A 26,949-nucleotide genomic window follows, 5' to 3' on the forward strand; every position below is an offset into this window, starting at 1 on the left:
AAAATCGTGTCTAAAAATGACCTTTGTTTTATGACCATCTTACTTGTGAAGATAGAGCATTGCATTAATTGCAGGGAGGTGACAGAGAATGGTCTGATGAGACACCCAATCAAACACAGTAAACCGTATACACAAGTGTTCCCAACAGATTTTCTTTATAAATAACTCATCTCATACTTTCACTTCCTTTTCTATAGTCGTACACAAGATAAGTAGAGTCTGCAGCCAGACAAACATGATTCACAACACACCCCATACACAGAGACAAGGGAGGTCAAGTTCATTTTCTATTGACTCCTGCAGATGAGCATGTACGGTAGTTGGAGGATGAAGCTGCCTCTAAGTTCTGATCTAAGGTCAGTTTTCTTTTCCTAGTGGTTGGAGGTTGGAATAAACTGATCCTAGACCTGTTCCTAATGGTCACTTCAACCTGGAGAAGCCTGAGCCTGATTCATTGCTTGGATGTGTTTCCGCTTCATGCCACTGATTGAATTTGAGTGTCTTGAGCATTAAAGTCTCTGTGTGTGTTCGTTTGGGTGAATATTTACATGTTTGGAACGAGACATGCATCCTTCAGCCTTTCTTTTGTGTGTTCAGATATGACCAAATGGCACAGGTGTAGACTGCCACATGACACACCCTTATATAAAATTCACAGACTGGACCAATTAAAAGGCAACAGGATAAATTCAATAACCCTCTCTGTTGCTTTTCTCAACGACCTCATTATCAACCAAAAACAGAACCAAAAGCACTGTCGTCGTTGACCCGACCCCCCATAATAACTCAAATCAGAACATTTGAAAGAATGTTAAAAGGGCAACAATTGCCCATTGTGAATGGACTAGTGATCTGGTTGGATCACAATTGACCGTTCCTCCAAGCAGTGGTTCTTTACCCCTTCTGTTGACACAAGACTAGCAATGGGTAACTTGATGGGTGATTGTTCACAACGTTGTAACAATGCAGAGTACATATATATAGATGATTCTACACACTGTTGATTCAACTTCCTCCAAGCAATCATTTTGATAGGCAGATGGAGGTACTTCCTTGTCTCCTCTTAGCATTAATGTAAAACATTATCACCCTCATTGCATACCAAGGACCACAGTTAGTTACCAAGGACCACAACATAACAAAATGAAATGCATTTCTATAGATCACAGTAGAAATTTAAGGCATCATTTCAAGCCATGCACCCACCCCACCAAACTCTCTCCCAAATATTATTTGTGTTTTGTCACAGTATGAAGGAACCAGGGTTGGGGTCCATTCCATTTCAATTCAATTCAGGAAATAAACTGAAATTCCAATTGACTTCCTGAATTGAAATGGTATGGATCCCAACCCTGAACGTTACATGGAGATCCTCAGATCTCAGAGCAGACTACAACACTGGCACAAAGGAGGATGGAACTGGAAGGCAAAGTTAAAAGGGGTTGACTGTGTAGTAGAAGTTACACATGTTATGACAAGTTCTTGTAAGGACACAGCCATTGGAGTGTTCTAGATAGGGAGGAGGTGGCACAAGCTTAGCGGGCATCACAGTTTCTTTTTTTCTGTCTTCTTTTCCTTTGGAAAACAGAGTCTCATTGTAACAGAACTTCATTTCCCATCAACCACCAGTTCTCTTGACGGGCCCCTTCTCACAGTTGTGTGAGATGCTGCTGCTGTGTAAAAAAAAAAACACAGTCACAGAGTCTTGGCCTGGGTCTGCATTAATCTCCTCTAGTTCATACCTCCCACACAGACGTAGACTACACTACAGACCGACCCTTCTCCGTTTCTCATATCACATTCACAGTGTGGTGGATGCAGACCACCCTTGCAGACTGCCGTGACCCCATGACCCTCATATGATGATGATGTGATAGAGGTCACAACCTCTCGACCCCTAGCAGAGGTCGGAGACGTAGTCGAAGTCGCAGAAGCTGTCCTGGTCCTTGCGGGAGAGCGTGCGGGGCTCGCGCGGCGGTGTCAGGGCGGGAGGCTCGGCGGTGAACTCCTCGTCAAAGTTGCTGACGTCCTCTCGGCCCTTGATGGAGGGAACGAAGGGAGGGGGCAGCTTCCTCTGTAACAGGGCCTCCCAATCCAGACCCTGGAGGAGAGAGAGAGAGAAAAAAACAGGGTTAACAAAAAGCAACATCACGGTGGAAAAATATGTTCCTGCAAAAACAACAAGTGTGGGATGAAGAGAAATGGAAATAGATGAATATGGTGTCATGGATTTCTGACTCACCCGGAAGAAAGGCTGTTTCTTTATCTCATCAGCATCTTTCTCACCAGAGCCTAGTCTTCTCTCTGGGTTCCTCCTCAACAGCTGTTCATGACACACACACACACGAATATTGATAGCCGTTATAGAAGTCAAATTACCAGCTGTTATACTAAACTTGCTAATGAGAGAATTATGGGGGTTATTGGGAGGGAGAGTCTTATCAGAACTGCTGTTCCCAGGTAAACAAAATCATGAATTAAAGAGACAAGGACTACAACATTAGCATCATTAAACGGACAAATCTGTGATGTGCCACAGACCATGGACCTATGTGTGTGGTCACATACCCTCCTCATGATGGCGATGGCCTCTGTGGAGAGGAATCGTGGGTAGCGGACCTCGTCATTCACGATGCTGTCAAACACCTCCTCCTCATCGTCACCAGGGAAGGGCGACTAGCAGAGAAATACACTCCGACAATTGAGTGGGAAACCCATTTATAAATACCAGACCTCACAATATAGACACAAACCAAACCCAAGGAGATTTTTTTTGATGTGAATCGACACATTTCTGTTCACGGTATACTGCTACCAAGTGATGTACATTGAATATGTCTACTCAAATAAAGAGTGGACAGATATCTTCTGTCCTCCCATATCTATATTTTGTCCAACTCTTCAATGACGTCTCACCTCTCCCACCAGCATCTCATAGATGAGGACCCCCAGGCCCCACCAGTCCACTGCTCTGGTGTAAGAGGTGTCGGTTAGGACCTCAGGGGCCAGGAACTCTGGAGTACCACAGAACGTACTGGTCCTGTCCCCATAGCCCATCCCTATAGAGGGGGAGATGTTATTACACAGTGTTAAGCATGCAGGCAGGAAGAGACGCACGCAGGTCGGGCACACACAAAACTCGCACTCACATGAGTGTTCACACACACACACACACACACTAGGTATCCAGACGTACGCGTCATAGAAGTGTAAAGATTCAACAAACTTCTGACCACCCACCTTCCTTACAGAGTCCAAAGTCGGCAATCTTTACATATCCGTCTGTATCCAGCAGTAAGTTGTCTAGTTTAAGGTCTCTGGAGGAGGGAGGACATAGGAAATGTTACAGACGTCATGGACTTGGATGGAACGCGAAGAGAGTAGATGTGTGTCGTTGACTCACCGGTACACAATCTTGTGGTCATGGAGAAACTGCAGCCCCAGAACCACACAGGCTGAATAGAACCTGTCAACAGAGACAGAAACATGTAAGACACCTATTCAAAAAAGTGGAGTACACACACACACACACTGGGACTACATACACACAAACACACACACTCTGAGACTACATACACACAAACACACACACTCTGAGACTACATACACACAAACACACACACTCTGAGACTACATACACACAAACACACACACTCTGAGACTACATACACACAAACACACACACTCTGAGACTACGTACACACACACTCTGGGACTACGTACATACACACTCTGGGACTACGTACACACACTCTGGGACTACGTACACACACACTCTGGGACTACGTACACACACACTCTGGGACTACGTACACACACTCTGGGACTACACACACACACGAACTATGCACACACATACATACATACACACACACACTCTGGGACTACGCACACACACACTCTGGGACTACGTACACACACACTCTGGGACTACGTACACACACACTCTGGGACTACGTACACACACACTCTGGGACTATGTACACACATACACACACTCTGGGACTACGCACACACACACACACTTTGGGACTACGTACGCACACACTCTGGGACTACACACACACACACACTCTGGGACTACGTACACACATACATACACACACACACTCTGGGACTACGTACACACACACACTGGGACTGCACACACACACACACACTGGGACTACACACACACACACACACTGGGACTACACACACACACCCACACACTGGGACTGCACACACACACCCACACACTGGGACTGCACACACACACCCACACACTGGGACTGCACACACACACACACTGGGACTGCACACACACAGGGACTGCACACACACACACACACACTGGGACTGCACACACACACACTGGGACTGCACACACACACTGGGACTGCACACACACACACACTGGGACTACACACACACACCCACACACTGGGACTGCACACACACACCCACACACTGGGACTGCACACACACACCCACACACTGGGACTGCACACACACACCCACACACTGGGACTGCACACACACACACACTGGGACTGCACACACACACACACTGGGACTGCACACACACACACACACTGGGACTGCACACACACACACACTGGGACTGCACACACACTGGGACTGCACACACACACACACACTGGGACTGCACACACACACTGGGACTGCACACACACACACACACTGGGACTGCACACACACACACACTGGGACTGCACACACACACACACACTGGGACTGCACACACACACACACACACACTGGGACTGCACACACACACACACTGGGACTGCACACACACACACACTGGGACTGCACACACACACACACACTGGGACTGCACACACACACAGGGACTGCACACACACAGACACACACAGGGACTGCACACACACAGACACACACAGGGACTGCACACACACAGGGACTGCACACACACACACACACACACACAGGGACTGCACACACACACACACACACACACACTGGGACTGCACACACACACACACACACACACACTGGGACTGCACACACACACACTGGGACTGCACACACACACACTGGGACTGCACACACACACACTGGGACTGCACACACACACACACACACACACACACTGGGACTGCACACACACACACTGGGACTGCACACACACACACACACACTGGGACTGCACACACACACACACACACTGGGACTGCACACACACACAGGGACACACACACACACAGGGACTGCACACACACACAGGGACTGCACACACACACACACACACACAGGGACTGCACACACACACACACAGGGACTGCACACACACACACACAGGGACTGCACACACACACACAGGGACTGCACACACACACACACACAGGGACTGCACACACACAGGGACTGCACACACACACACACACACACAGGGACACACACACTGGGACTGCACACACACACAGGGACACACACACACACTGGGACTGCACACACACACACTCTGGGACTAGGTACACACACTCTGGGACTACGTACACACTGGGACTGCACACACACACACACACTGGGACTGCACACACACACTGGGACTGCACACACACACTGGGACTGCACACACACACACACTGGGACTGCACACACACACACACACACACACACACTGGGACTACACACACACACCCACACACTGGGACTGCACACACACACCCACACACTGGGACTGCACACACACACCCACACACTGGGACTGCACACACACACACACTGGGACTGCACACACACACACACTGGGACTGCACACACACACACACACACTGGGACTGCACACACACACACACTGGGACTGCACACACACTGGGACTGCACACACACTGGGACTGCACACACACACACACACTGGGACTGCACACACACACACACACTGGGACTGCACACACACACACACTGGGACTGCACACACACACACACACACACTGGGACTGCACACACACACACACACACACACACTGGGACTGCACACACACACACACACACTGGGACTGCACACACACTGGGACTGCACACACACACACACACTGGGACTGCACACACACACAGGGACTGCACACACACAGACACACACAGGGACTGCACACACACAGACACACACAGGGACTGCACACACACAGGGACTGCACACACACACACACACAGGGACTGCACACACACACACACACACTGGGACTGCACACACACACACACACACTGGGACTGCACACACACACACTGGGACTGCACACACACACACACACACACACACAGGGACTGCACACACACACACACACACTGGGACTGCACACACACACACACACTGGGACTGCACACACACACAGGGACTGCACACACACACACAGGGACTGCACACACACACACAGGGACTGCACACACACACAGGGACTGCACACACACACACAGGGACTGCACACACACACACACAGGGACTGCACACACACACACACAGGGACTGCACACACACAGGGACTGCACACACACAGGGACTGCGCACACACACACACACACAGGGACTGCGCACTCACACACACAGGGACTGCGCACACACACACACACACAAGGACTGCACACACACACACTCTGGGACTAGGTACAAACACACACTCTGGGACTACGTACACACACACACTCTGGGACTACGTACACACACACACACACACACACACACACACACTACGTACACAGCCCGTGGTTCAGTGAAGACATCAGCGTGGATGTGCATCATGAGGTCACCACCAGCCGTGTACTCCATGACGAAGCACACGTGTTCCGGGGTCTGGAAACACGCAAACAGGTTGACCAGGAAGGGGTGGTGGGAGACGTTCACCGTCTCAAAGATACGCTTCTCACACATCAGACTGGAGGGAGAGGAGAAAAACAACAGTGGAGGTGGTGAACATGAGATCTGTGCTTTCAGAGTTCAACTTCAAGCCTTGTGTGATGACAAATTGTTGCAGTCATGTAAAAACAAGTTTGTAAATGTATAAATGAAAGGTCCACACACACACACACACACGTACCTCTCCACCTCGTCCCGTGCAACAATATCTCCTTTCTTCAGGGCCTTGATGGCGTATATACTTCCTGTCTTCTTATACTCTGACAGCAGCACCTAAGAGAGAGGACAGGTAAAACAGACAGGGTTCAAGGGTCACATTTCAGACTAAATCAAAGTGTTTATTTGGACTTGAAGGCCAGAGGGAGGTTAGAAACGCGTACCTTTCCAAAGTGTCCCCGGCCCAGCACGGCGATCAGCCTGAAGTCCTGGAGGCACAGGAGCTTCTTATGTTCACTGTAGAGAGAGAGACACATTACCACAATAAATCATATCTCCACAGTAAACACAGTGACTGGTCCAGCATGGCCAGAGGTGTGTACTGCATTTCAACAGTTCATAGGTTAACGGAGGTGCCTGGAAGGCACTTGGTCACTGGTGGCCGCCAATATAACATTGTTGTGTGTGTGAAACCCTCGTGTGCGTAGGTGTACATATATGACCATTTGTGTGTCCGCATAGTGAGCGCGTCCACGGGAACGAGTGTGGGTGCACACCTGCTCAGAGGGGGGTTTGGGCAGGGCGATCAGGGGTGAGGTCTGGGGGAGAGAAGGGCTCAATCACTGACAACCGCTCCTGAGAAAAAAAGAGAACAGAGGGAGAAGAAGACGACAGAGAGACGGAGGGAGGAAGAGGACAGAGAGACGGGGGGAGGAAGAGGACAGAGAGACGGGGGGAGGAAGAGGACAGAGAGACGGGGGGAGGAAGAGGACAGAGAGACGGAGGGAGGAAGAGGACAGAGAGACGGAGGGAGGAAGAGGACAGAGAGACGGAGGGAGGAAGCAAAGCCAGGAGTGAGAGAGAGAGGTAAATGAAGTGGGTGAGTGTGTGAGGTTCATCTCATGTTGTATTTTGCTATTCTCTTATTGGGTTTCTCGTCTTCCTGTCCCTCTCTCACCGGGGTGTTATTATCAGAGTCTCTCCTGTAATCATGTCTGACTGGAGAGTCACTGTCCAGATTTAGTTTCTCCACTGAGATCTCCCTGTAAACACGTGCAAACACACACACGTATACGCAAACACACACACACATACAGACATGGGTGGTTAGCGACAGGGTCCAGAGTGCACAGCATGCTACGTGGAGTTCATTCAATAACTTACAGGGATGAATTTGAGGAGTAGATACTTGGGTACAAGTTGCTTGCGTGGGCCACGCACCAAGTCGTGTGTGTGTGTGTGTGTGTGTGTGTAATACCCAGAGTTGAGGTTGTGTGCATTGGGGCTGTAGGTTCCGGTGTTGTTGACGGTGGGGATAGCGTTCCTCAAGAGTCGGACCCAGGTCCCGATGTCAACATTCATCTGACGAGCTCTCAGGAAAGCCTTGCCTGCAAACACACACCGGAACAGTTCAAACACACACACACACACACACAATATATAAATCCAGCTGGACACAGCAGCAAACACACCATTTTCAAAAGACACCATGCGGTTAAATCTGTTATGACCACAAGGAGGTGCTGTGGTGAGGTCAACCCTCCCGTTATCATCATAATAAAAACGCCATAGAAATACAATCTCATTCTAGCTCTGTGGGAAATACTGTTGTAAGATATCCACTGTAGCAGTAGGTTCTGGATTTCTCCCTGCCCTCTCTCACCGTGCTGTTTGGAGAAGACCTTCTTCTGTCTCTGAAGGCGTGGGACTCTCTCAATCACCGGGTTGAAGAATATCACCTGAACAAATCACACACGTCACAACTGCCCTCTATATAATGGATCGATCAACTCATTTACCAAACACAGTTTTGACACTTCTTTAATGGTGTCAAGTTTACAGTGTGTGTGTGTGTGTGTGTGTGTGTTGAAACCTACCTCAGCCAGAAGCAGCCCCTGAGGCTCCAGTTCCAGCTGAACTCTGTGTTTCTGGTTGTCCAGGAAGTCCTCCAGCTTCAGGTACTTGAGAGCGCACAGCGAGCGGTAGTCCCTCCAGTACACTGCTATCTCCATCTCCCTGGACTGGAACACACACACACACACGTAACAGGTTCCAACTAAGATACACACAGACACATGATACCTCTTCAAAGAGCTGACTAGTGTAGGAGCAAGACTGTGTGAAGAGGTTTGGTCCCTTTATGTGTGTGTGTGTGTGTGTGTGTGTGTGTGTGTGTGTGTGTGTGTGTGAGAGAGAGAGTGTGTGAAGACTTGTTTCTTTTGTGAGTGTATGAGTGAGTACGTGCGTGCGTGTGTGTGTGTGTGTGAGAGAGAGGACATTTGTACTTGTGTAAGCGTATTTGAATGCATAATATTGTCTGTGTGTGTGTACGTGTGTGTGTGAGACCGCTCACCCTCTCCAGCTCCACAGTGAAGGTCTGGTCCCAGGCCTGCTCCCCTACACTCTTCCAGGCTGTCTGACCCACCACTGAGTTATCCATCTTCAGCACCGCACTCACCTCCACTACAAACACACACACACACATTTATTACACAAACACACCTTCACACAAATATCCATTTAACAGCCCAATTCATGGTAACGGTATGGTTCATTTGACACACACACTCTACCCGAGCCACTCACAGGAGAGTTCGTCGGTCTTGCTGGGAGTCTTGCCGCTGACGCTCCCGCTGCGTCCGTACAGGTTGCTCTTGCTGCTGCGGTTCATGAAGGAGCGTCCCTCCCCGGGGCTGTAGCAGGGCAGCATGACCGCCGTGCCCTTACTGCGCCCCGGGACCACCTCCAACAACCCCACACAGCCCAGCAGCTGCACCTGGAGAGTACCTGAAGACACCGGGGGGGAGAGAGAGAGTAAGCATGCTCCCGAGACGCCACTATCTGGACCTAAAGCAAGCGCTTCACCGCGTGACGTAAAGATGCCCCTGTCCATGTTTAGTTTGAAATGCCATGGTGAAGCTAACCGCTATGAAACCACTGTCAATAGTCCACCATCAAGAAGAATCCATAAGCCAGGGCATGATGCCAGCGAAACAGAACGAGTGTGAATGTACAGTATGTCAAATGTATGCACGCATGGCTGTAAGTCACTTTGGACAAAAGCGTCTGCTAAATGGTATATTATATTCGTAGACGGTTGAATGTGACGGATACTATTGAGTGTTGTGTGCAGTCCTATCCTATTGACACGTTTAGACCAGTGTCTCTCACCAGTGAGCGGGGAGGGCTTGCTGAGGGTGCTGTACTGGTTGTGAAGGTAGGGGGCACTGTGGCGGGAGCTGAAGGCCGGGGAGGAGGCCAGGACCAGTTCCTCCCTGATGAGGCAGGCCTTGGGGTGGTCCTCCGGCAGGTCGGCCAGACGCTGGTCCAGAGAGTCCCTCAGGAGGTCCAACCGCTGGGACGCCTCGCTCAGACGACACTGGGCCTGGAGGAAATGAGAGGGGGCGGAAGTGGGGTGAGATGCCCGAAAATAGACCAGGAAGTGTGTGTACTGTATAGAAGTGTGGGTTTACAAATGACACTGTGCCTGGAGGTAGAGAGATTCAGGGATTTGGAAGGATAGGGCTGAGACCCTAAAGACCAAACCAGGGTCGAGCTCGGTAGGCATGAAAAAGTTTCAATGAACTTCAAAAGAAGGTGTATTTTCAGATTCTGTACGGACACATTCTCACCTGTTTGTACCCAATGAACACAACCCTGGAGAATCTTTTCATTTATTTTATTTAACCTTTATTTAACCAGGTAGGCAAGTTGAGAACAAGTTCTCATTTACAATTGCGACCTGGCCAAGATAAAGCAAAGCAGTTCGACACATACAACAACAGAGTTACACATGGAGTAAAACAAACATTCAGTCAATAATACAGTAGAAAAATAAGTCTATATACAATGTGAGCAAGTGAGGTGAGATAAGGGAGGTAAAGGCAAAAAAAGGCCATGGTGGCAAAGTAAATACAATATAGCAAGTAAACACTGGAATGGTTGATTTGCAGTGGAAGAATGTGCAAAGTAGAGTTAGAAATAATGGGGTGCAAAGGAGCAAAATAAATAAAGTAGGGAAAGAGGTAGTTGTTTGGGCTAAATTATAGATGGGCTATGTACAGGTGCAGTAATCTGTGAACTGCTCTGGAAGCTGGTGCTTAAAGATAAGGGAGATAAGTGTTTCCAGTTTCAGAGATTTTTGTAGTTCGTTCCAGTCATTGGCAGCAGAGAACTGGAAGGAGAGGCGGCCAAAGGAAGAATTGGTTTTGGGGGTGACCAGAGAGATATTCCTGCTGGAGCGCGTGCTACAGGTGGGTGCTGCTATGGTGACCAGCGAGCTGAGATAAGGGGGGACTTTACCTAGCAGGGTCTTGTAGATGACCTGGAGCCAGTGGGTTTGGCAACAAGTATGAAGCGAGGGCCAACCAAGGAGAGCGTACAGGTCGCAGTGGTGGGTAGTATATGGGACTTTGGTGACAAAACGGATGGCACTGTGATAGACTGCATCCAATTTATTGAGTAGGGTATTGGAGGCTATTTTGTAAGTGACAATTCTAGATTTAACTTTGGATTGGATATATTTGATGTGAGTCTGGAAGGAGAGTTTACAGTCTAACCAGACACCTAGGTATTTGTAGTTGTCCACATATTCTAAGTCAGAGCCGTCCAGAGTAGTGATGTTGGACAGGCGGGCAGGTGGATGCAGCGATCGGTTGAAGAGCATGCATTTAGTTTTACTAGCATTTAAGAGCAATTGGAGGCCACGGAAGGAGAGTTGTATGGCATTGAAGCTCGCCGGGAGGGTTGTTAACACAGTGTCCAAAGAAGGGCCAGAAGTATACAGAATGGTGTTGTCTGCGTAGAGGTGGATCAGACTCACCAGCAGCAAGAGCGACATCATTGATGTATACAGAGAAGAGAGTCGGTCCAAGAATTGAACCCTGTGGCACCCCCATAGAGAGGCCTGGACAACAGACCCTCTGATTTGACACACTGAACTCTATCAGAGAAGTAGTTGGTGTACAAGGCGAGGCAATCATTTGAGAAACCAAGGCTGTCGAGTCTGCCGATGAGGATGTGGTGATTGACAGTGTCGAAAGCCTTGGCCAGGTCAATGAATGCGGCTGCACAGTATTGTTTCTTATCGATGGCGGTTAAGATATCATTTAGGACCTTAAGCGTGGCTGAGGTGCACCCATGACCAGCTCTGAAACCAGATTGCATAGCGGAGAAGGTATGGTGTGATTCGAAATGGTCGGTATCCGTTTGTTGACTTGGCTTTCAAAGACCTTAGAAAGGACAGGGTAGTATAGATATAGGTCTGTAGCAGTTTGGGTCAAGAGTGTCCCCAATCTTTAGGAATCTCAGACGACACAAAGAGAGGTTGAACAGGCTAGTAATAGGGGTGGCAACAATTTCGGCAGATAACTTCAGAAAGAAAGGGTCCAGATTATCTAGCCCGGCTGATTTCTAGGGGTCCAGATTTTGCTGCTCTTTCAGAACATCAGCTGACTGGATTTGGGAGAAGGAGAAATGGGGAAGGCTTGGGCGAGTTGCTGTGGGAGGTGCAGTGCTGTTGACCGGGGTAGGGGTAGCCAGGTGGAAAGCATGGCCAGCCGTAGAAAAATGCTTATTGAAATTCTCAATTATAGTGGATTTATCGGTGGTGACAGTGTTTCCTATCTTCAGTGCAGTGGGCAGCTGGGAGGAGGTGTTCTTATTCTCCAAGGACTTTACAGTGTCCCATAACTTTTTAGAGTTTGTGTTGCAGGAAGCAAATTTCTGCTTGAAAAAGCTAGCCTTGGCTTTTCTAACTGCTTGTGTATATTGGTTTCTAGCTTCCCTGAAAAGTTGCATAGCACGGGGGCTGTTCGATGCTAATGCAGAACGCCATAGGATGTTTTTGTGTTGGTTAAGGGCAGTCAGGTCTGGAGAGAACCAAGGGCTATATCTGTTCCTGGTTCTAAATTTATTGAATGGGGCATGCTTAATTAAGATGGCGAGGAAGGCGTAAAAAAAAACAAAAAAAACAGGCATCCTCTACTGACGGGATGAGATCAATATCCTTCCTGGATACCCGGGCCAGGTCGATTAGAAAGGCCTGCTTGCGGAAGTGTTTCAAGGAGCATTTGACAGTGATGAGTGGAGGTCGTTTGACTGCTGATCCATTACGGATGCAGGCAATGAAGCAGTGATCGCTGAGATCTTGGTTGAAAACAGCAGAGGTGTATTTAGAGGGCAAGTTGGTTAGGATGATATCTATGAGGGTGCCCGTGTTTACGGCTTTGGGGTGGTACCTGGTAGGTTCATTGATAATTTGTGTGAGATAGAGGGCATCAAGCTTAGATTGTAGGATAGCTGGGGTGTTAAGCATGTTCCAGTTTAGGTCGCCTAGCAACACGAGCTCTGAAGATAGACGGGGGGCAATCAATTCACATATGGTGTCCAGAGCACAGCTGGGAGCAGAGGGTGGTCTATAGAAGGCGGCAACGGTGAGAGACTTGTTTTTAGAGAAGTGGAATTTTAAAAGTAGAAGTTCAAATTGTTTGGGTACAGACCTGGATAGTAGGACAGAACTCTGCAGGCTATCTTTGCAGTAGATTGCAACACCGCCCCCTTTGGCCATTCTATCTTGTCTGAAAATGTTGTAGTTAGGGATGAACATTTCAGAATTTTTGGTGGTCTTCCTTAGAATGGGGTTGTAAGTGTGTTCAGTGTTCAGACACTAATTATGTACTGTATGTATGTGTAACAGTATAGCTTCCGTTCCTCTCCTCACCCCTACCTGGGCTCGAACCAAGGACCCTCTGCACACATCAACAACTGCCACCCACGAAGCATCGTTACCCATCTACCCATCTCTCTTGCCCTTGCAGGACAAGAGGAACAACTACTTCAAGGTCTCAGAGCGAGTGACGTCACCCGATTGAAACGCTATTAGCGCGCACCACCGATAACTAGCTAGCCATTTCACATCGGTTACATATGGATTCATATGCATCCATGTAGAGTGAGTTTGCACGCAATGAGTTCTGTGGTGTGTGTTCGTGTTCTGTGTTTGTCTACACATGCATGTGGTGTGTACCTCTGACAGGGTCTTCTTATCCTGGACCTTGCTGGCCCCCAGTAGTCGGAGGACATTCTTAGCTCCCTCTGCCACAGCGTGTTCTACCCTGTAGTGGTGCCTCAGCTCCTCAATACGCAGCTCCACACCACACACGTCCTGGTTACCTGGAGGAGGGGGGAGAGAGAGAGAGAGAGAAGGGATGAGTGAAAAGCGCATATAAGGAGTGAGTAGACTTCGACGTATGCGTTTAATGCATAATGTTAACATAGGTTAACTTCAATAATAGTCTAGGAGTTTCTGATATACTCTTGAGGTAAAAAAATACTAATTAAAAAATGATCTGGAATGTTTTATTTATCAGGAAAACTCTATCCCTGAGAGGAAGATGGTCAGTGTAGTTTAGGGAACTCTTCTTTATGCTTTCTGTCACAACCCCGAATCTGACCTGACTTGACAGGTGAACGGACTAGACTGGAGCGGTCCTTCTACCATTCTGCTTTCACCCGTCACTGGTGATGTGTTAAAAGAGACAGGGAAAATATGGCTCCTCTCCAGGAGTACTGGGACATAAACTCAAGATGACACTTCCTTTTTATTCAGACTGCGGAAGAGCAGATGGGGTTGAGACATTTCATCAATGTGTGTTGGAATATTGTCGAGGACAAAACCTTTTTGGATGTTCTGTATAGGTTTAGAGTGTACACTGTGCTTATGTGAGAGGGAAGAGAGGGGGAGAGAGAAACAGAGACAGAGAGAGAGAAGGGTGCGATGGAGATAGAGAGCGAAGGAGAGCGTGAGAGGTGGGTGGGAAGAGAGAGAGGGGGGAAGGAAGAGAGAGAAACCGAGAGAGCGAGGGGGTGGAAGGACAGAGAGAGAGCGAGGGGGTGGAAGGACAGAGAGAGAGAGAGAGAGCGAGGGGGTGGAAGGACAGAGAGAGAGAGAGAGAGAGAGGGGGTGGAAGGACAGAGAGAGAGAGGGGGTGGAAGGACAGAGAGAGAGAGACAGAGAGAGAGAGAGAGAGAGAGAGAGAGAGAGAGGCAGACACAGAAGAGAAAGGTGGGTATGTGGTTGAATTCCTTTATCTCCTAATACGGTCTTCGGCTGGGTGCCAGAGACCCTTCTGTCTGACCGTAAGGGGGGGGGGGGGGTGTGTGTGTGTGCGCGCGGGCGGGTGCGCATTTGTGTAAATACAGAGGGAGTGTGTATTTACCTTTACGTGAGTATGTGTTTACCTTTAGATGAGTGTGTGATGGGGGTCTGTTTCTGCAAGTGTGTGTGTGGAAGTGGAAGTCGTTGGCTAAGTAACCACTAAAGCCACTTAGGGTGAAAATCCCATCCTCGACCCCACATTCACCCTGCTACATTTTAACAAGGATCCCTCGTCACATATGTCTACATTTGAAAGTTGAAGAAGTGCTTCTGACCAGCGACGAGGAAAAAGCCTGGAAGACATATTCCATAGGGAATACACTATCCTCACTAGCCAGAGGTCTGTTGGGTACACCAGAAAACGCCTGCCCATAGGAACACATGATCCTTAAAGTCCCTCCAAATAGCTTTCAGTTCCTCTCCCCTCCTTACTCCTTTCCCTCCATCTACCTCTCTTGACCTCCATCAATCCCTCTCTTCTCCAGATGACCCCATTAGCTGTTTCCTGAGGATGGAGGGCCCATAAAGGCCCATTCACGTGCCCTTCTGCAATTGAGATTCATTGATCGCCTGCTAACTCATAACGCACGATGAGTGCATGTGTGTGTGTGTGTGTGTGTGTGCGTGTGTGTGCTTGTACTTTGAGAGTCAGTGTTTGTGCGCAAAAGTGTTTGTATGCGTGTCCTCTCAAGTTTCTACTGAGCCCACAGCTTTGAAAAGGCGAGAGACAGACACACACGCGGGATGTCAATGAGTCTGGCTGCCCTCCTCACTCCAGGAGAGAAGCATCCAGACAGTCCCTGAGGCTGTAGAGTATTGATCTGTTTACTGTTAGCCTCGTCTCAGTCTGGACAGACACTCAGGGGGAGGTAGATGACTATACTGTACATGGGGAGAGGTTAGAGCTGGGCAGTATTGATGGCCATTTGACTGAGCTGCCATTTGACGGATTGAGGTAAGGTGAAATGTGCTGGCAACCTTCCAGCCTAACAGGCAAAACCTGTACCTCCGAGACAGATTATATCGCCACAGTCCAAAATAGACAGTTACATTTTGCAGGCAGACAGTTGGACACTGGCAAAGTATTGACCTGCAAATGAGACAAAATAAATGGACAGAGACACAGAAAAACAGCGAGAGGGCCGCCCAGACAGACGGACACACAGAGAGAGGGCCGCCCAGACAGACGGACACACAGAGAGAGGGCCGCCCAGACAGACGGACACACAGAGAGAGGGCCGCCCAGACAGACGGACACACAGAGAGAGGGCCGCCCAGACAGACGGACACACAGAGAGAGGGCCGCCCAGACAGACGGACACACAGAGAGAGGGCCGCCCAGACAGACGGACACACAGACAGGTAAGTATACACTGTCCTACCCTGTGTGTCCTCGGTGTGCTCTGTGGCCTGCACGTTCTTGCGGATCTGCATGCGGATGATATCGATCTTGGTCTTGCTGTCCTGCAGCATCTGCTGTGCCGTCTGCAGCATCTTCTTGTCCTGATTGGAGGAGAAAGACACAGGAAGACCCGGGTCACATGTCAGGAAGTAGAAGATGTGATGAATCACCTCAAGTCTGAATTGCTTTCTTTTCTTTTCTGCATCTGCACTGATGTGGTATACATATGCTAAATCCTGGTATGAATCCACCATGTTGCTTTTCCCGGTTCCTGTGTTTTCAGATCGCTGTAGATTAAGGAGAAGCAATGCATTTAAGCGGGGAGGACATAGAAAAAAGACCTGAGGTGACAGGAGACAAGGACAATCAGCAGATGGGGGAGGGAGGAAAGAGGTGTGGTAAGTACAGAGGGGATGAATCAGCAGATGGCTGGTTAGAGACAGTACCTTGGTGGATCCGTTGGCGTAGATGGGAATCATGTTCTCGGCTCCCTGTTTGACCTTGAGCTCGATGTTGAGCTGTCTCTCCAGGGCGGCAATGCGGTCCTGGCTTGCTGACGAGCGGCTCTCCGCCCCCGGGGACTGGGGTGGGTCATCTGGGGGGTCAAAGGTCAGATACATGTTGTCATCGCAATACCAACGCAATACCTTGAGGATCAATCTATCACGACAACCAAAAAAAATCTCCCTTTTCATACTTGCACGGCTATGACTACGCAAGGGGGCGACACATAAGTGTAAATGGAATCGTCTAAAAACATACCCTTGTTGTCATCTCCTCCCTTGACCATGATGTGAGCGTCCAGCTCCTGCAGCTGAGCATGCAGGTCTTCCAGCTTGCGGTTGGAGCTGCGTAGTTGGGAATCCACCTAGTGAATAACACACAACAACAAATGACATTTACATTGCAACTTTCCAATGCTCGTAGCACTTTACATCAATGCTTGTCAGTGAATGTGTAATGCCTTGTGTTGTGCTGTGTCACTATGTTAACTTACATGTAACGCCCTACGCTTTATTTGATGAGACCCAATAAACACAATGAAACTATTATAAAACGATTCAATTACATTGTAAGAAGGGGGAGACTTATAGTACGAGTGTAAGGGGAGGAAACCTAGCCTACCTGGGAGGCATTCCTCTTATCGGTGGTGGCCCTGCGGAGGTTGTCAGCCCCCTCCTTGATCTTCAGCTCCTTCCTGATCTCCCTGCGGATCCTCTCCCTCTGCTCATCAAGACGCTGCTGCACCGCAGTGTCTGAGAAGTCCGAGCTCTGGTCCAGACCCAGCTGCTCTAAGACGGACAGCCCACCTGGGTCACTCTGGACAGGGGGAAGAGGGGAAAGGGAGCAACAGAAGACAGAAGGAGGGAGAGGAAGGAAGTGGGAAAGAGAGGATAGAACAAATGTTAGCATGTGTTTGTAGAAAACTCAAATGCAGGCTAAATACATATTTCAGGAGGCCGATAGCTAGCGACAACGCTCAAGACGTCACATCTCTCCGGTCCACAGTCCCCCCTGAAATTGCCAATGTTCTGAGCTCTAAATTGGAGCTTGACTGTACAGTCAGAGGCACAGTGGTTACCACAAGCTGCAAATCCCTCAGGGAGAAAGTCAGCCAGCAAACCAGCCAAAACAATCAGGGGACCAGCGGGAGACTGAATGAATCACTGCTATAGGAAATAGCAGCCCCCACCCCCCAAAACCGTAAACAATACAAAAACAACACATCACCTCCTGGCTGTCGTCGTCCTCAAACAGCCCATCGCCATGCCAACACATAGTCCCCTTTCACCTTCAAATTACAACCGCCAGACCACAGCGACAGAGAACCTCTGACAACACCGCTGGCTAAAACCACACCGAGGCTCATTGAGTTGGAGTAGAGAAACAGAAAGGAAAAGATAGTCGGGGTTGTAGAGGAGTAACGTTAGAGGGGGACAGGATATCCGTCCCACACCAGCTCAGGCCCTTCCTGTTTCCTGCCTGTGTTGCTCTGCTATCAGGGAGAGAACGAGAGAGGGCCGCGTTCCAAACATACTAAAAAAGCATCCTTTCGTCCTGTCTTTGAAGTAAATGACTAACCACGTTTCCATCCACTGCTTTTCTGTGAGTCAAGTCATAGCGTATAAAAAAAAATTAAAAATAAACCTCAACAGCTGTGATGGAAACAGGAAGTGTCGGTACAATTTTATAAATGCCGATGGATAATCTGTCCGTTCGACATGGTGGGATCGTTTTGTGTCGGTAAAATGTATTATGCGAGGAATGGTGGTGGAAAAGCCTTTATGTGCAAATACTGACAAATAACCATCATATCGAAGTGAACTTGGAGTCACGCGATGACATGTTGTGTGGTCCTCCCACTACGACTCGAGAAACCATGCAGTTTAAATTAGGCTACAGATGAAATATGTTATGAACTCCACAGGGGGGTGAAAGTGCACGGTACGAGCTTGATGCTCCTTTCCAATAAATGCCGAGGGTCTTATTCTGGTGACATGATGATCGATGTTTGACTGCCATTTTGACAAATAAAAACATTATTGCGCTTATCCATTAATCTCATTGTGTAGCCTACTGCACGGTATCTGCCAGCTGTTGGTTAGATCACACGTACCAAGACCAGAGTAGGCACGTTCGCTATTTAACGCAACAGCAAAACTACAGTTGAAAATGCAATGCAAACACACTGACTGCACGGCCAGGCACGACTCCAACACCATCATTAAGTTTGCCCATGACACAACAGTGGTAGGCCTGATCACCGACAACGCAGAGACAGCCTATAGGGAGGAGGTCAGAGACCTGGCCGTGTGGTGCCCGGACAACAACCTCTCCCTCAACGTGATCAAGACAAAGGAGATGATTGTGGACTCCTGGAAAAGGAGGACCGAGCACGCCCCCATTCTCATCGACGGGGCTGCAGTGGAGCAGGTTGAGAGCTTCAAGTTCCTTGGCGTCCACATCACCAACAAACTACATTTACATTACATTTAAGTCATTTAGCAGACGCTCTTATCCAGAGCGACTTACTAACATGGTCCAAACACACCAAGACAGTCGTGAAGAGGGCACGACAAAGCCTATTGCCCTCAGGAGACTGAAAAGATGTGGCATGGGTCCTCAGATCCTCAAAAGGTTCTACAGCTGCACCATAGAGAGCATCCTGACTGGTTGCATCACTGCCTGGTATGACAACTGCTCGGCCTGGGGCTAATGGCAAGGCACTACAGAGGGTAGTGTGACGGCCCAGTACATCACTGGGGCCAAGCTTCCTGCCATCCAGGACCTCTATACCAGGCGGTGTCAGAGGAAGGCCCAAAAAATTGTCAAAGACTTCAGCCACCCTAGTCATAGACTGTTCCCCCTGCTACCGCACGGCAAGCGGTACCAGAGCGCCAAGTCTCGGTCCAAGAGGCTTCTAAACAGCTTCAATCCCCCAGCCATAAGACTACTGAACATCTAATCAAATGGCTACCCAGACTACTTGCATTGCCCCCCCCCCCCCCCTTACGCTACGCTCTGTTATTATCTATGCATAAGCCACTTTAATAACTCTACCCACATGTATACATAACCTCAATTACCTCGACTAACCGGTGCCCCTACACATCGACTCTGTACCGGTACCCCCTGTATATAGCCTTGCTATTATTATTTTACTGCTGTTCTTTAATTATTTGTGACTTTATTTCTTATTTATTTGAGCTATTTTTCTTAAAACTGCTTTGTTGGTTAAGGGCTTGTAAAGTAAGCATTTCACTGTAAGGTCTTTCTGTACCCGTTGCATTTGGCGCATTTGACAACTACAGTTTGATTTGATAATTCGATATTTATTCGGTACACGAAAACTTAAGCGAAAAAGTAAATTGCGTGTGCACTACTTCATCACGCACTGATTAGTAACTGCCACAAGTCAGTTTGCTGGAAACACAACTGGTGGGAAAAATATTTTCTTTATGCAGATTTTACAATATTCTCATAAAAAAAATGTTTCAATTTGGATAGAAACCTAGCTACTAATAGACATGGCTGAGAGTGGGAAAGCTGTGAACCCTTTGCTTTCACCAATCAAAACGTGTTACAGCCGTGATTAGTGATTACCTCAAGGAAGGATGGAAGGACACACTTCAAAACTACTGGAATGGGGCCAGTCAAATGAGTATGGGAGGATGAGCCATTTTGACCTTTGACTTCCTCTGAGCTCATAATGTGCACAGGACGGAGTACCGTGGCCACTAAAAGCTAACCGCTACTCTTTAACAAGAGGGAGGAGAAACAGAGCAGAGTAGAGAGCATCCTTGCCCAGGCTGTCAGCTCACATTACAGGAAAGGAGGAAAAATAGAGGTTAACGGTTAGCAAGCGCCTCATCCAGAGACCAATGTTTAGCTAATGCCTCATCCAACTGGTATTACAGGAAGAGGCTAACGTCTAGCTAGCGCCAACATCCATCTGATATGATAGGAGCGGCTAACATAAGGTTAGCCTTTAGCACTCCCTGCCTGTGGTTCCTAGTGAACTCACTCCAGAACCATGGGGCTAATGGCTAGCTAGCGCCAACATCCATATGATATGATAGGAGCGGCTAACATAAGGTTAGCCTTTAGCACTCCCTGCCTGTGGTTCCTAGGGAACCCACTCTAGAACCCTGGGGCTAACGGCTAGCTAGTCCCAACATCCATCTAATATGATAGGAGAGGCTAATGCTAGCAGTTAGCGCGACTCTAGGACCCTGGGGAGGTGCTCCAGGCCCAGACTGAGTGGGTGGGAGGCTTGCAAGGTCTTCAGGCCCGCCGCGACCTGAATTAAAGATGACAAAGTTTGCTGCTGTGTCTGTAAAGCATGGAGGAGGAGAGCGAGGCGAGAGAAACTCTCGCTCTGCAGACTGGCTGGTGCACTCCCTGCACTGTACTGTTAGCCTGGTTAGGGATACACTGTACTGTAGTGTAGAAGGCCGTGGGTGTTGAGTTGACTGGGGGTTTGAGCCTGACTGTGCTGCTTTGTTGTGTTCTACTTCTACCACATCATAGGCCTAGAGGACGCCTGAACTGAACCCGTCTGTTTCTGCTTCAGGAGCTTGGTGTCGCCTTGTGTGCTGGCAAGGCGATGTTGTTGAACACAGAAAGAGTCTGGTAGACAGGATGTCTGAACTGGAGCCGTGCTGCCAGTCTGTTTCTGCTTTAGTTTGTTGTTGTCTAAGCACATCAGTGTGGCAACTGACAAGGCAGTGATGTAACTAGTGTTGTTGAATGTAGAAAGAGTCCAGTACCCAGGTTAGCTGAGCTGGCCCTTCGCTCAGGAAGGCCAAGGTTGATTAGTTGGTAAATATTTTCTTAACTCGCACTGTTGGTTAAGGGCTTGTAAGTAAGCATTTCACGGTAAGGCCTACACTTGTTGTATTCGGTGCATGCGACAAATAAAGTATGATTTGATAGAGAGTGTGGGGGTTGAAGATGAACAGAAAAGATAGTAACCCCGATAGAGGAAGTGTCAGTGTGTGAGGCTACTGCGGGTAAAAGTGGCCCTTCGCCACAGATCTAGGATCAGCTAGGTCCAAATCCTGGCCTTGACCATTAGCGGGGAAAACACAAAACTGACCTTAGATCAGTGTCTGCACCACCAGAGCTCCAATTAAATGGCAATTGAATTAGGCCTATATCACTGTCAACACGGCAAGTTGTCCAGCTGCTCCTAGACCCACTAGGACTTTCACACAACTGCACCAACGTGTAATACATAGCCGTCTGGTTGGAATCCCCAACGCAGTAAGTACCGATAAGTGCATAGAGATAATGGCTGGCTAATTCAATAGATCGTGGTGCCATTAGCTATACGCTAACAGAGGCTAATTCAATAGATCGTGGTGCCATTAGCTATACGCTAACAGAGGCTAATTCAATAGATCGTGGTGCCATTAGCTATACGCTAACAGAGGCTAATTCAATAGATCGTGGTGCCATTAGCTGTACGCTAACAGAGGCTAATTCAATAGATCGTGGTGCCATTAGCTATACGCTAACAGAGGCTAATTCAATAGATCGTGGTGCCATTAGCTATACGCTAACAGAGGCTAATTCAATAGATCGTGGTGCCATTAGCTATACGCTAACAGAGGCTAATTCAATAGATCGTGGTGCCATTAGCTATACGCTAACAGTGGCTAATTCAATAAGACCAGCGGAGGAGAGAGAGAAGAGAGGGAACTGAAGAGAAGAAGAGAACATGGTCAGATTGCATTAGAATATCATGAGCTCACGATGGAAAACAGTCTGCCGGAGTTTCCTGCTCCGAGATAACGATTTGAACACAGATACAGTCACACACACACACTACTGGCACGAGATAGACCGCCGTGGGCGACAGTATCTGGGTTCTCTTACAGCCACTGGCGCTACACGCACACACACACACACACGACAGGGGATGAAGCACGAGTCCAGTCAGAACACCGATCACACCCTCTACAATAACAATACCCTGGCAATGGGTCATGCGTGTCGACACACTCCGGAGACCTGCAGTGATGTGGAGAGTTTAAGTCAGGCCAAGGGAGGGGATTTTGGTGTGAGTGAGTCAGCTTTCTGTGTGTGTGTGTGTGTGTGTGTGTGTGTGTGTGTGTGTGTGTGTGTGTGTGTGTGTGTGTGTGTGTGTGAGAGAGAGGCCAGTGGCGGTAAGAGAACCCAGATAGACCGCCGTGAACCATTGACACTCCGCCGCGACTCCATTCCATTGTGACGTAACGGAGCTCACAGGTCGTCCATCTTGGGAAGTCGTCTTGGGTCACCAGACATACACAAACTTCGGTGAAAATCTTCAATACGCCAAAGCAGAGGCACTGACAGTGTGTGTGTGTCCTGGTTACCGGTCCCAAATAAAGAGCAGATATTTATTACACCTGTCTTTACGGTACCCAGAGTCTCTTTGACAGGAGTGTGTGTGTGACTGTGTGTGTGTGTGTGTTACATCCAGAGGGAGTGTGTTCTGTGTCTTGATGAGGGAGACAGTACAGTCAGTACACAGTTAGAGCACAGGGCCCCTCATGAGGTAAACAGACGGTTTCTCTCTCTGTGCTCCCACTTCTTGGCAGTCTACACAGCGTATAAACACACACACCATCTCCCACACGCACTATGTATGGGGCCATGGCTGGTGAACACACACACACACAGGCACGTATACACAAAATGTGTGCGCGCATGCAGGTACAATGGCTGCTTTTTGAAATAGGTTTTCTGTACTAACTTAGTTGGTCTAATCAACGTTCCCTCTCATCAAGTGGAACATGGTCACATTTCTCTGTTCGCCTACTTGCAACAGCAGGGAATAACCAGTTACCACATATAAACTGGATGAGAAGGCAGACGGAGGAGATGATGAGAGACAGGGAAAACAAGTAGAAAGAGCATGTCATCCCCAGAGCTTGGAGAGAGAGCGGGAGAGAGAGGGAGGCAGGGCGCGGGAGCGAAAAAGAGAACGAGAGCGCACACCTGCAGCTTTACTGCCCGTATGTCTCTCAGTGGCTCCAGCCCTGCAGTAATGAGAGAGAGAGAGCGAGAGAGAGAGAGAGCGAGAGAGAGAGCGAGAGAGAGAGAACGAGAGAGATGAAGGGAGAGAGATGAATAGAGAGAAAGGCGGCCGGACTAGTAGAGACAGTGGGAGAGCGAGAGTAGGAAGATAAAATATTCTAGGATAGGCAGGGGAGACAGAGGGAACACAGAATGCAAGAGAAAGAGAGGGAGCCAGGACGAGCAAGAGAGGGAGCATGGGGAGTGAAAGAGAGAGGGGAAGTGGAAAGCCAACACAAACAAAGAGAAACAGCACGAGGGGGACAGGAAGAGGGGGAAGAGAGGCAGATGATGCACAGCTGGGCCCGTGTGACAAAGAGAGAGAGAGAGAGAGAGCGAGGGAGGAGAGAACGAGACGGACTGAGGACAAAACAAATGAAGCCAGGAGGACAAAGAGGAGAGGAGGGAGACCCAGACAAGAGGAGAAATATCCTTGTCAGTCAGCTAGAGACAGAAAACAGAAAGCAATTTAAAAACATTATGAGAAGTGGATGTGGAGGGGAAGAATAGCAAGAAGACAATAAAGGAAGTAGACAGCTGCCTATAAGGCGAACTGACATAAACAAAACAGACCCAGAAACTCAAAAATACAGACACTTGTGAATTGAATGTACCAAGACACAAAATGAAACACACATATTGGACACACACACACACACAAACACACACCATGGGAAAGAAGGCACAACGACTGACTACAGCAACACACACTGACAGTACAGTACAGTAAATACACGCCCTTTGAACCCTACCGCTGTGTCAGGGTGACCGCTGTCTTCCGACCGCTCCCCCGGGCTCTCCCCCATCGCCTCTTCGCTCGCCATCACCCTCCTTCTCTTGCGGCCTCCCTTCCTTAGCGCTCTCTCTGAAAGTCTCCCCCCTAGAGCACTGCTTTATCTCTCCCTGCTCAAATCCACCGCCAACGTCCCTCTTCAAAAGGGAAGAGAGAGAAAAAGGAAACTACAGGGGAACTAGAGGCAAAAGGCTGCCTGGTCGAGAGACGAGAGTAGAACGCGAGGCGAGAGACGGACAGAAAGAAAAAAAGAGAGACAGAGTGTGACGGAACTCTACCCTGCACAGCTTCCTGGTTTGAGAGAGAGAGAGAGAGCAGGAAAGAGAGCCAAAAAGCGAGAGGGAGAGAGAGCAAGAGTGTGTAATTGTAAACATTCATTTAGGCAGGGTCAGCCTAGAGACTGAACATCAGAGAGAGAGAGAGAGAGGAGAGCAGTTCTATGTGCTCATTGAGTGTGACAGAAAATATGACCAGAGGGCATAATAACAGAGGTACTGAGAAAAAGAGGTAGGGGGAGGGAGATAGCGAGAGAAAACAGACAAGAGAGTCTCTAGCTCCACCACATCACTCATCCTCCCCCCCAGCTCAGATAAGGCCTGACGGATGAAGGGAAGGGGAAGTCTAGAAAATGATCCTGGCACTTTCTCCTCCCGTTGCTCCTCCTTCGAGCTCTCCCTGGCTTCCCCGTCGTGTTAAAAAGCACATAGTTCAGCACGTCAGAGGAGAGTTCCGTTATGCAAACCATAGGTACAGTACATTTGGCAAGTTCTCAGACCCCTTGACCTTTTCACCTTTTTCGTTAGGTTACAGCATTATTCTAAAAGTGATTAAAAATAATAATCCTCCTCAATCTACACACAATACCCCATAACGACAAAGCAAAATCAGGTTATTATTACAAATAAAAAACAGAAATACTTAATTTACATAAGTATTCCGACCATTTGCTATGAGACTGGAAATTGAGCTCAGGTGCATCCTGTTTCCATTGATCATCCTTGAGATGTTTCTACAACTTGATTGGAGTCCACCTGTGGTAAATTCAATTGATTGGACATCATTTGTAAAGGCACACACCTGTCTATATAAGGTCCCACAGTTGACAGTCAGAGCAAAACCCAAGCCATGAGGTCAAAGGAATACATAGAGCTCCGAGAAAGGATTGTGTCGAGGCACAGATCAGGGGAAGGGTACCACAACATTTCTGCAGCATTTAAGGTCCTCAAGAACACAGTGGCATCATTCTTAAATGGAAGAAGTTTGTAACTGTTACGGCAGATTTCCTCCTATTCCTCCTCAGCGTCGTAAGTGTCCATGACGATTTTAATAAGAAAAGCCTGAACACTATGAAATACAAAACAAGAAACGATAACGTGAAATAAACCCAACCGAAACAGTCCCGTGTGGCACAAACACTAACACAGGAAACAAACACCCACAAACCAACAGTGAAACGCAGGCTACCTAAGTATGATTCTCAATCAGAGACAACTAACGACACCTGCCTCTGATTGAGAACCATACTAGGCCGAAACAGAAACCTAAACATAGAAACACAAAACATAGACTGCCCACCCCAACTCACGCCCTGACCATACTAAATAAGGACAAAACAAAGGAAAATAAAGGTCAGAACGTGACAGGAACCACTAAGACTCTTCCTAGAGATGGCCACCGGGCCAAACTGAGCAATAGGGGGAGAAGTGCCTTGGTCAGGGAGGTGACCAAGAACCCAATGATCACTCTGACAGAGCTCCAGAGTTTCTCTGTGGAGATGGGGAAAACCTTCCAGAAGAACAACCATCTCTGCAGCACTCCACCAATCAGGCCTTTATGGTAGAGTGGCCAGACGGAAGCCACTCCTCAGGAAAAGGCACACGACAGCCCACTTGGAGTTTGCAAAAAGTCACCTAAAGGACTCTCCAACCATGAGAAACAAGATTCTCTGGTCTGAAGAAACCAAGATTGAACTCGTAGGTCTGAATGCGTCACATCTG

General features: G+C 48.6%; 1 protein-coding gene across 1 annotated transcript; it reads right to left on the reverse strand.

The window, feature by feature from the left end:
* Positions 1-138: 138 nt before the first annotated feature.
* On the reverse strand, positions 139-25,211 carry LOC115142477 (serine/threonine-protein kinase N1-like). Its single transcript, XM_065006240.1, has 23 exons — positions 24,912-25,211; positions 17,719-17,913; positions 17,356-17,461; positions 17,040-17,188; positions 16,574-16,694; positions 14,061-14,206; positions 10,205-10,418; positions 9,620-9,820; positions 9,387-9,496; positions 8,911-9,054; positions 8,697-8,772; positions 8,292-8,421; positions 7,992-8,076; positions 7,600-7,669; positions 7,258-7,340; positions 7,059-7,150; positions 6,720-6,896; positions 3,404-3,466; positions 3,241-3,317; positions 2,917-3,059; positions 2,569-2,676; positions 2,243-2,323; positions 139-2,101 (listed from the first exon to the last, which is right to left on the reverse strand). The coding sequence occupies exons 1-23, from the start codon at positions 24,981-24,983 to the stop codon at positions 1,898-1,900; spliced, it is 2,847 nt and encodes a 948-aa protein (XP_064862312.1). The 5' UTR covers positions 24,984-25,211; the 3' UTR covers positions 139-1,897.
* Positions 25,212-26,949: the final 1,738 nt, after the last annotated feature.

This window comes from Oncorhynchus nerka, linkage group LG21 (assembly GCF_034236695.1).
Source record: "Oncorhynchus nerka isolate Pitt River linkage group LG21, Oner_Uvic_2.0, whole genome shotgun sequence".
Taxonomy (NCBI): domain Eukaryota; kingdom Metazoa; phylum Chordata; class Actinopteri; order Salmoniformes; family Salmonidae; genus Oncorhynchus; species Oncorhynchus nerka.

Excerpts from the sequence above, each read along its gene's own strand:
- LOC115142477 (XM_065006240.1), bottom strand. The coding sequence starts at position 24,983 with ATGGCGAGCGAAGAGGCGATGGGGGAGAGCCCGGGGGAGCGGTCGGAA. Across the intron at positions 17,462-17,718 it reads ATAAGAGGAATGCCTCCCAG|GTGGATTCCCAACTACGCAG; the intron begins GTAGGCTAGGTT and ends GTTATTCACTAG. Across the intron at positions 7,341-7,599 it reads TCGCCCTGCCCAAACCCCCC|CTCTCTACAGTGAACATAAG; the intron begins TCTGAGCAGGTG and ends TAATGTGTCTCT.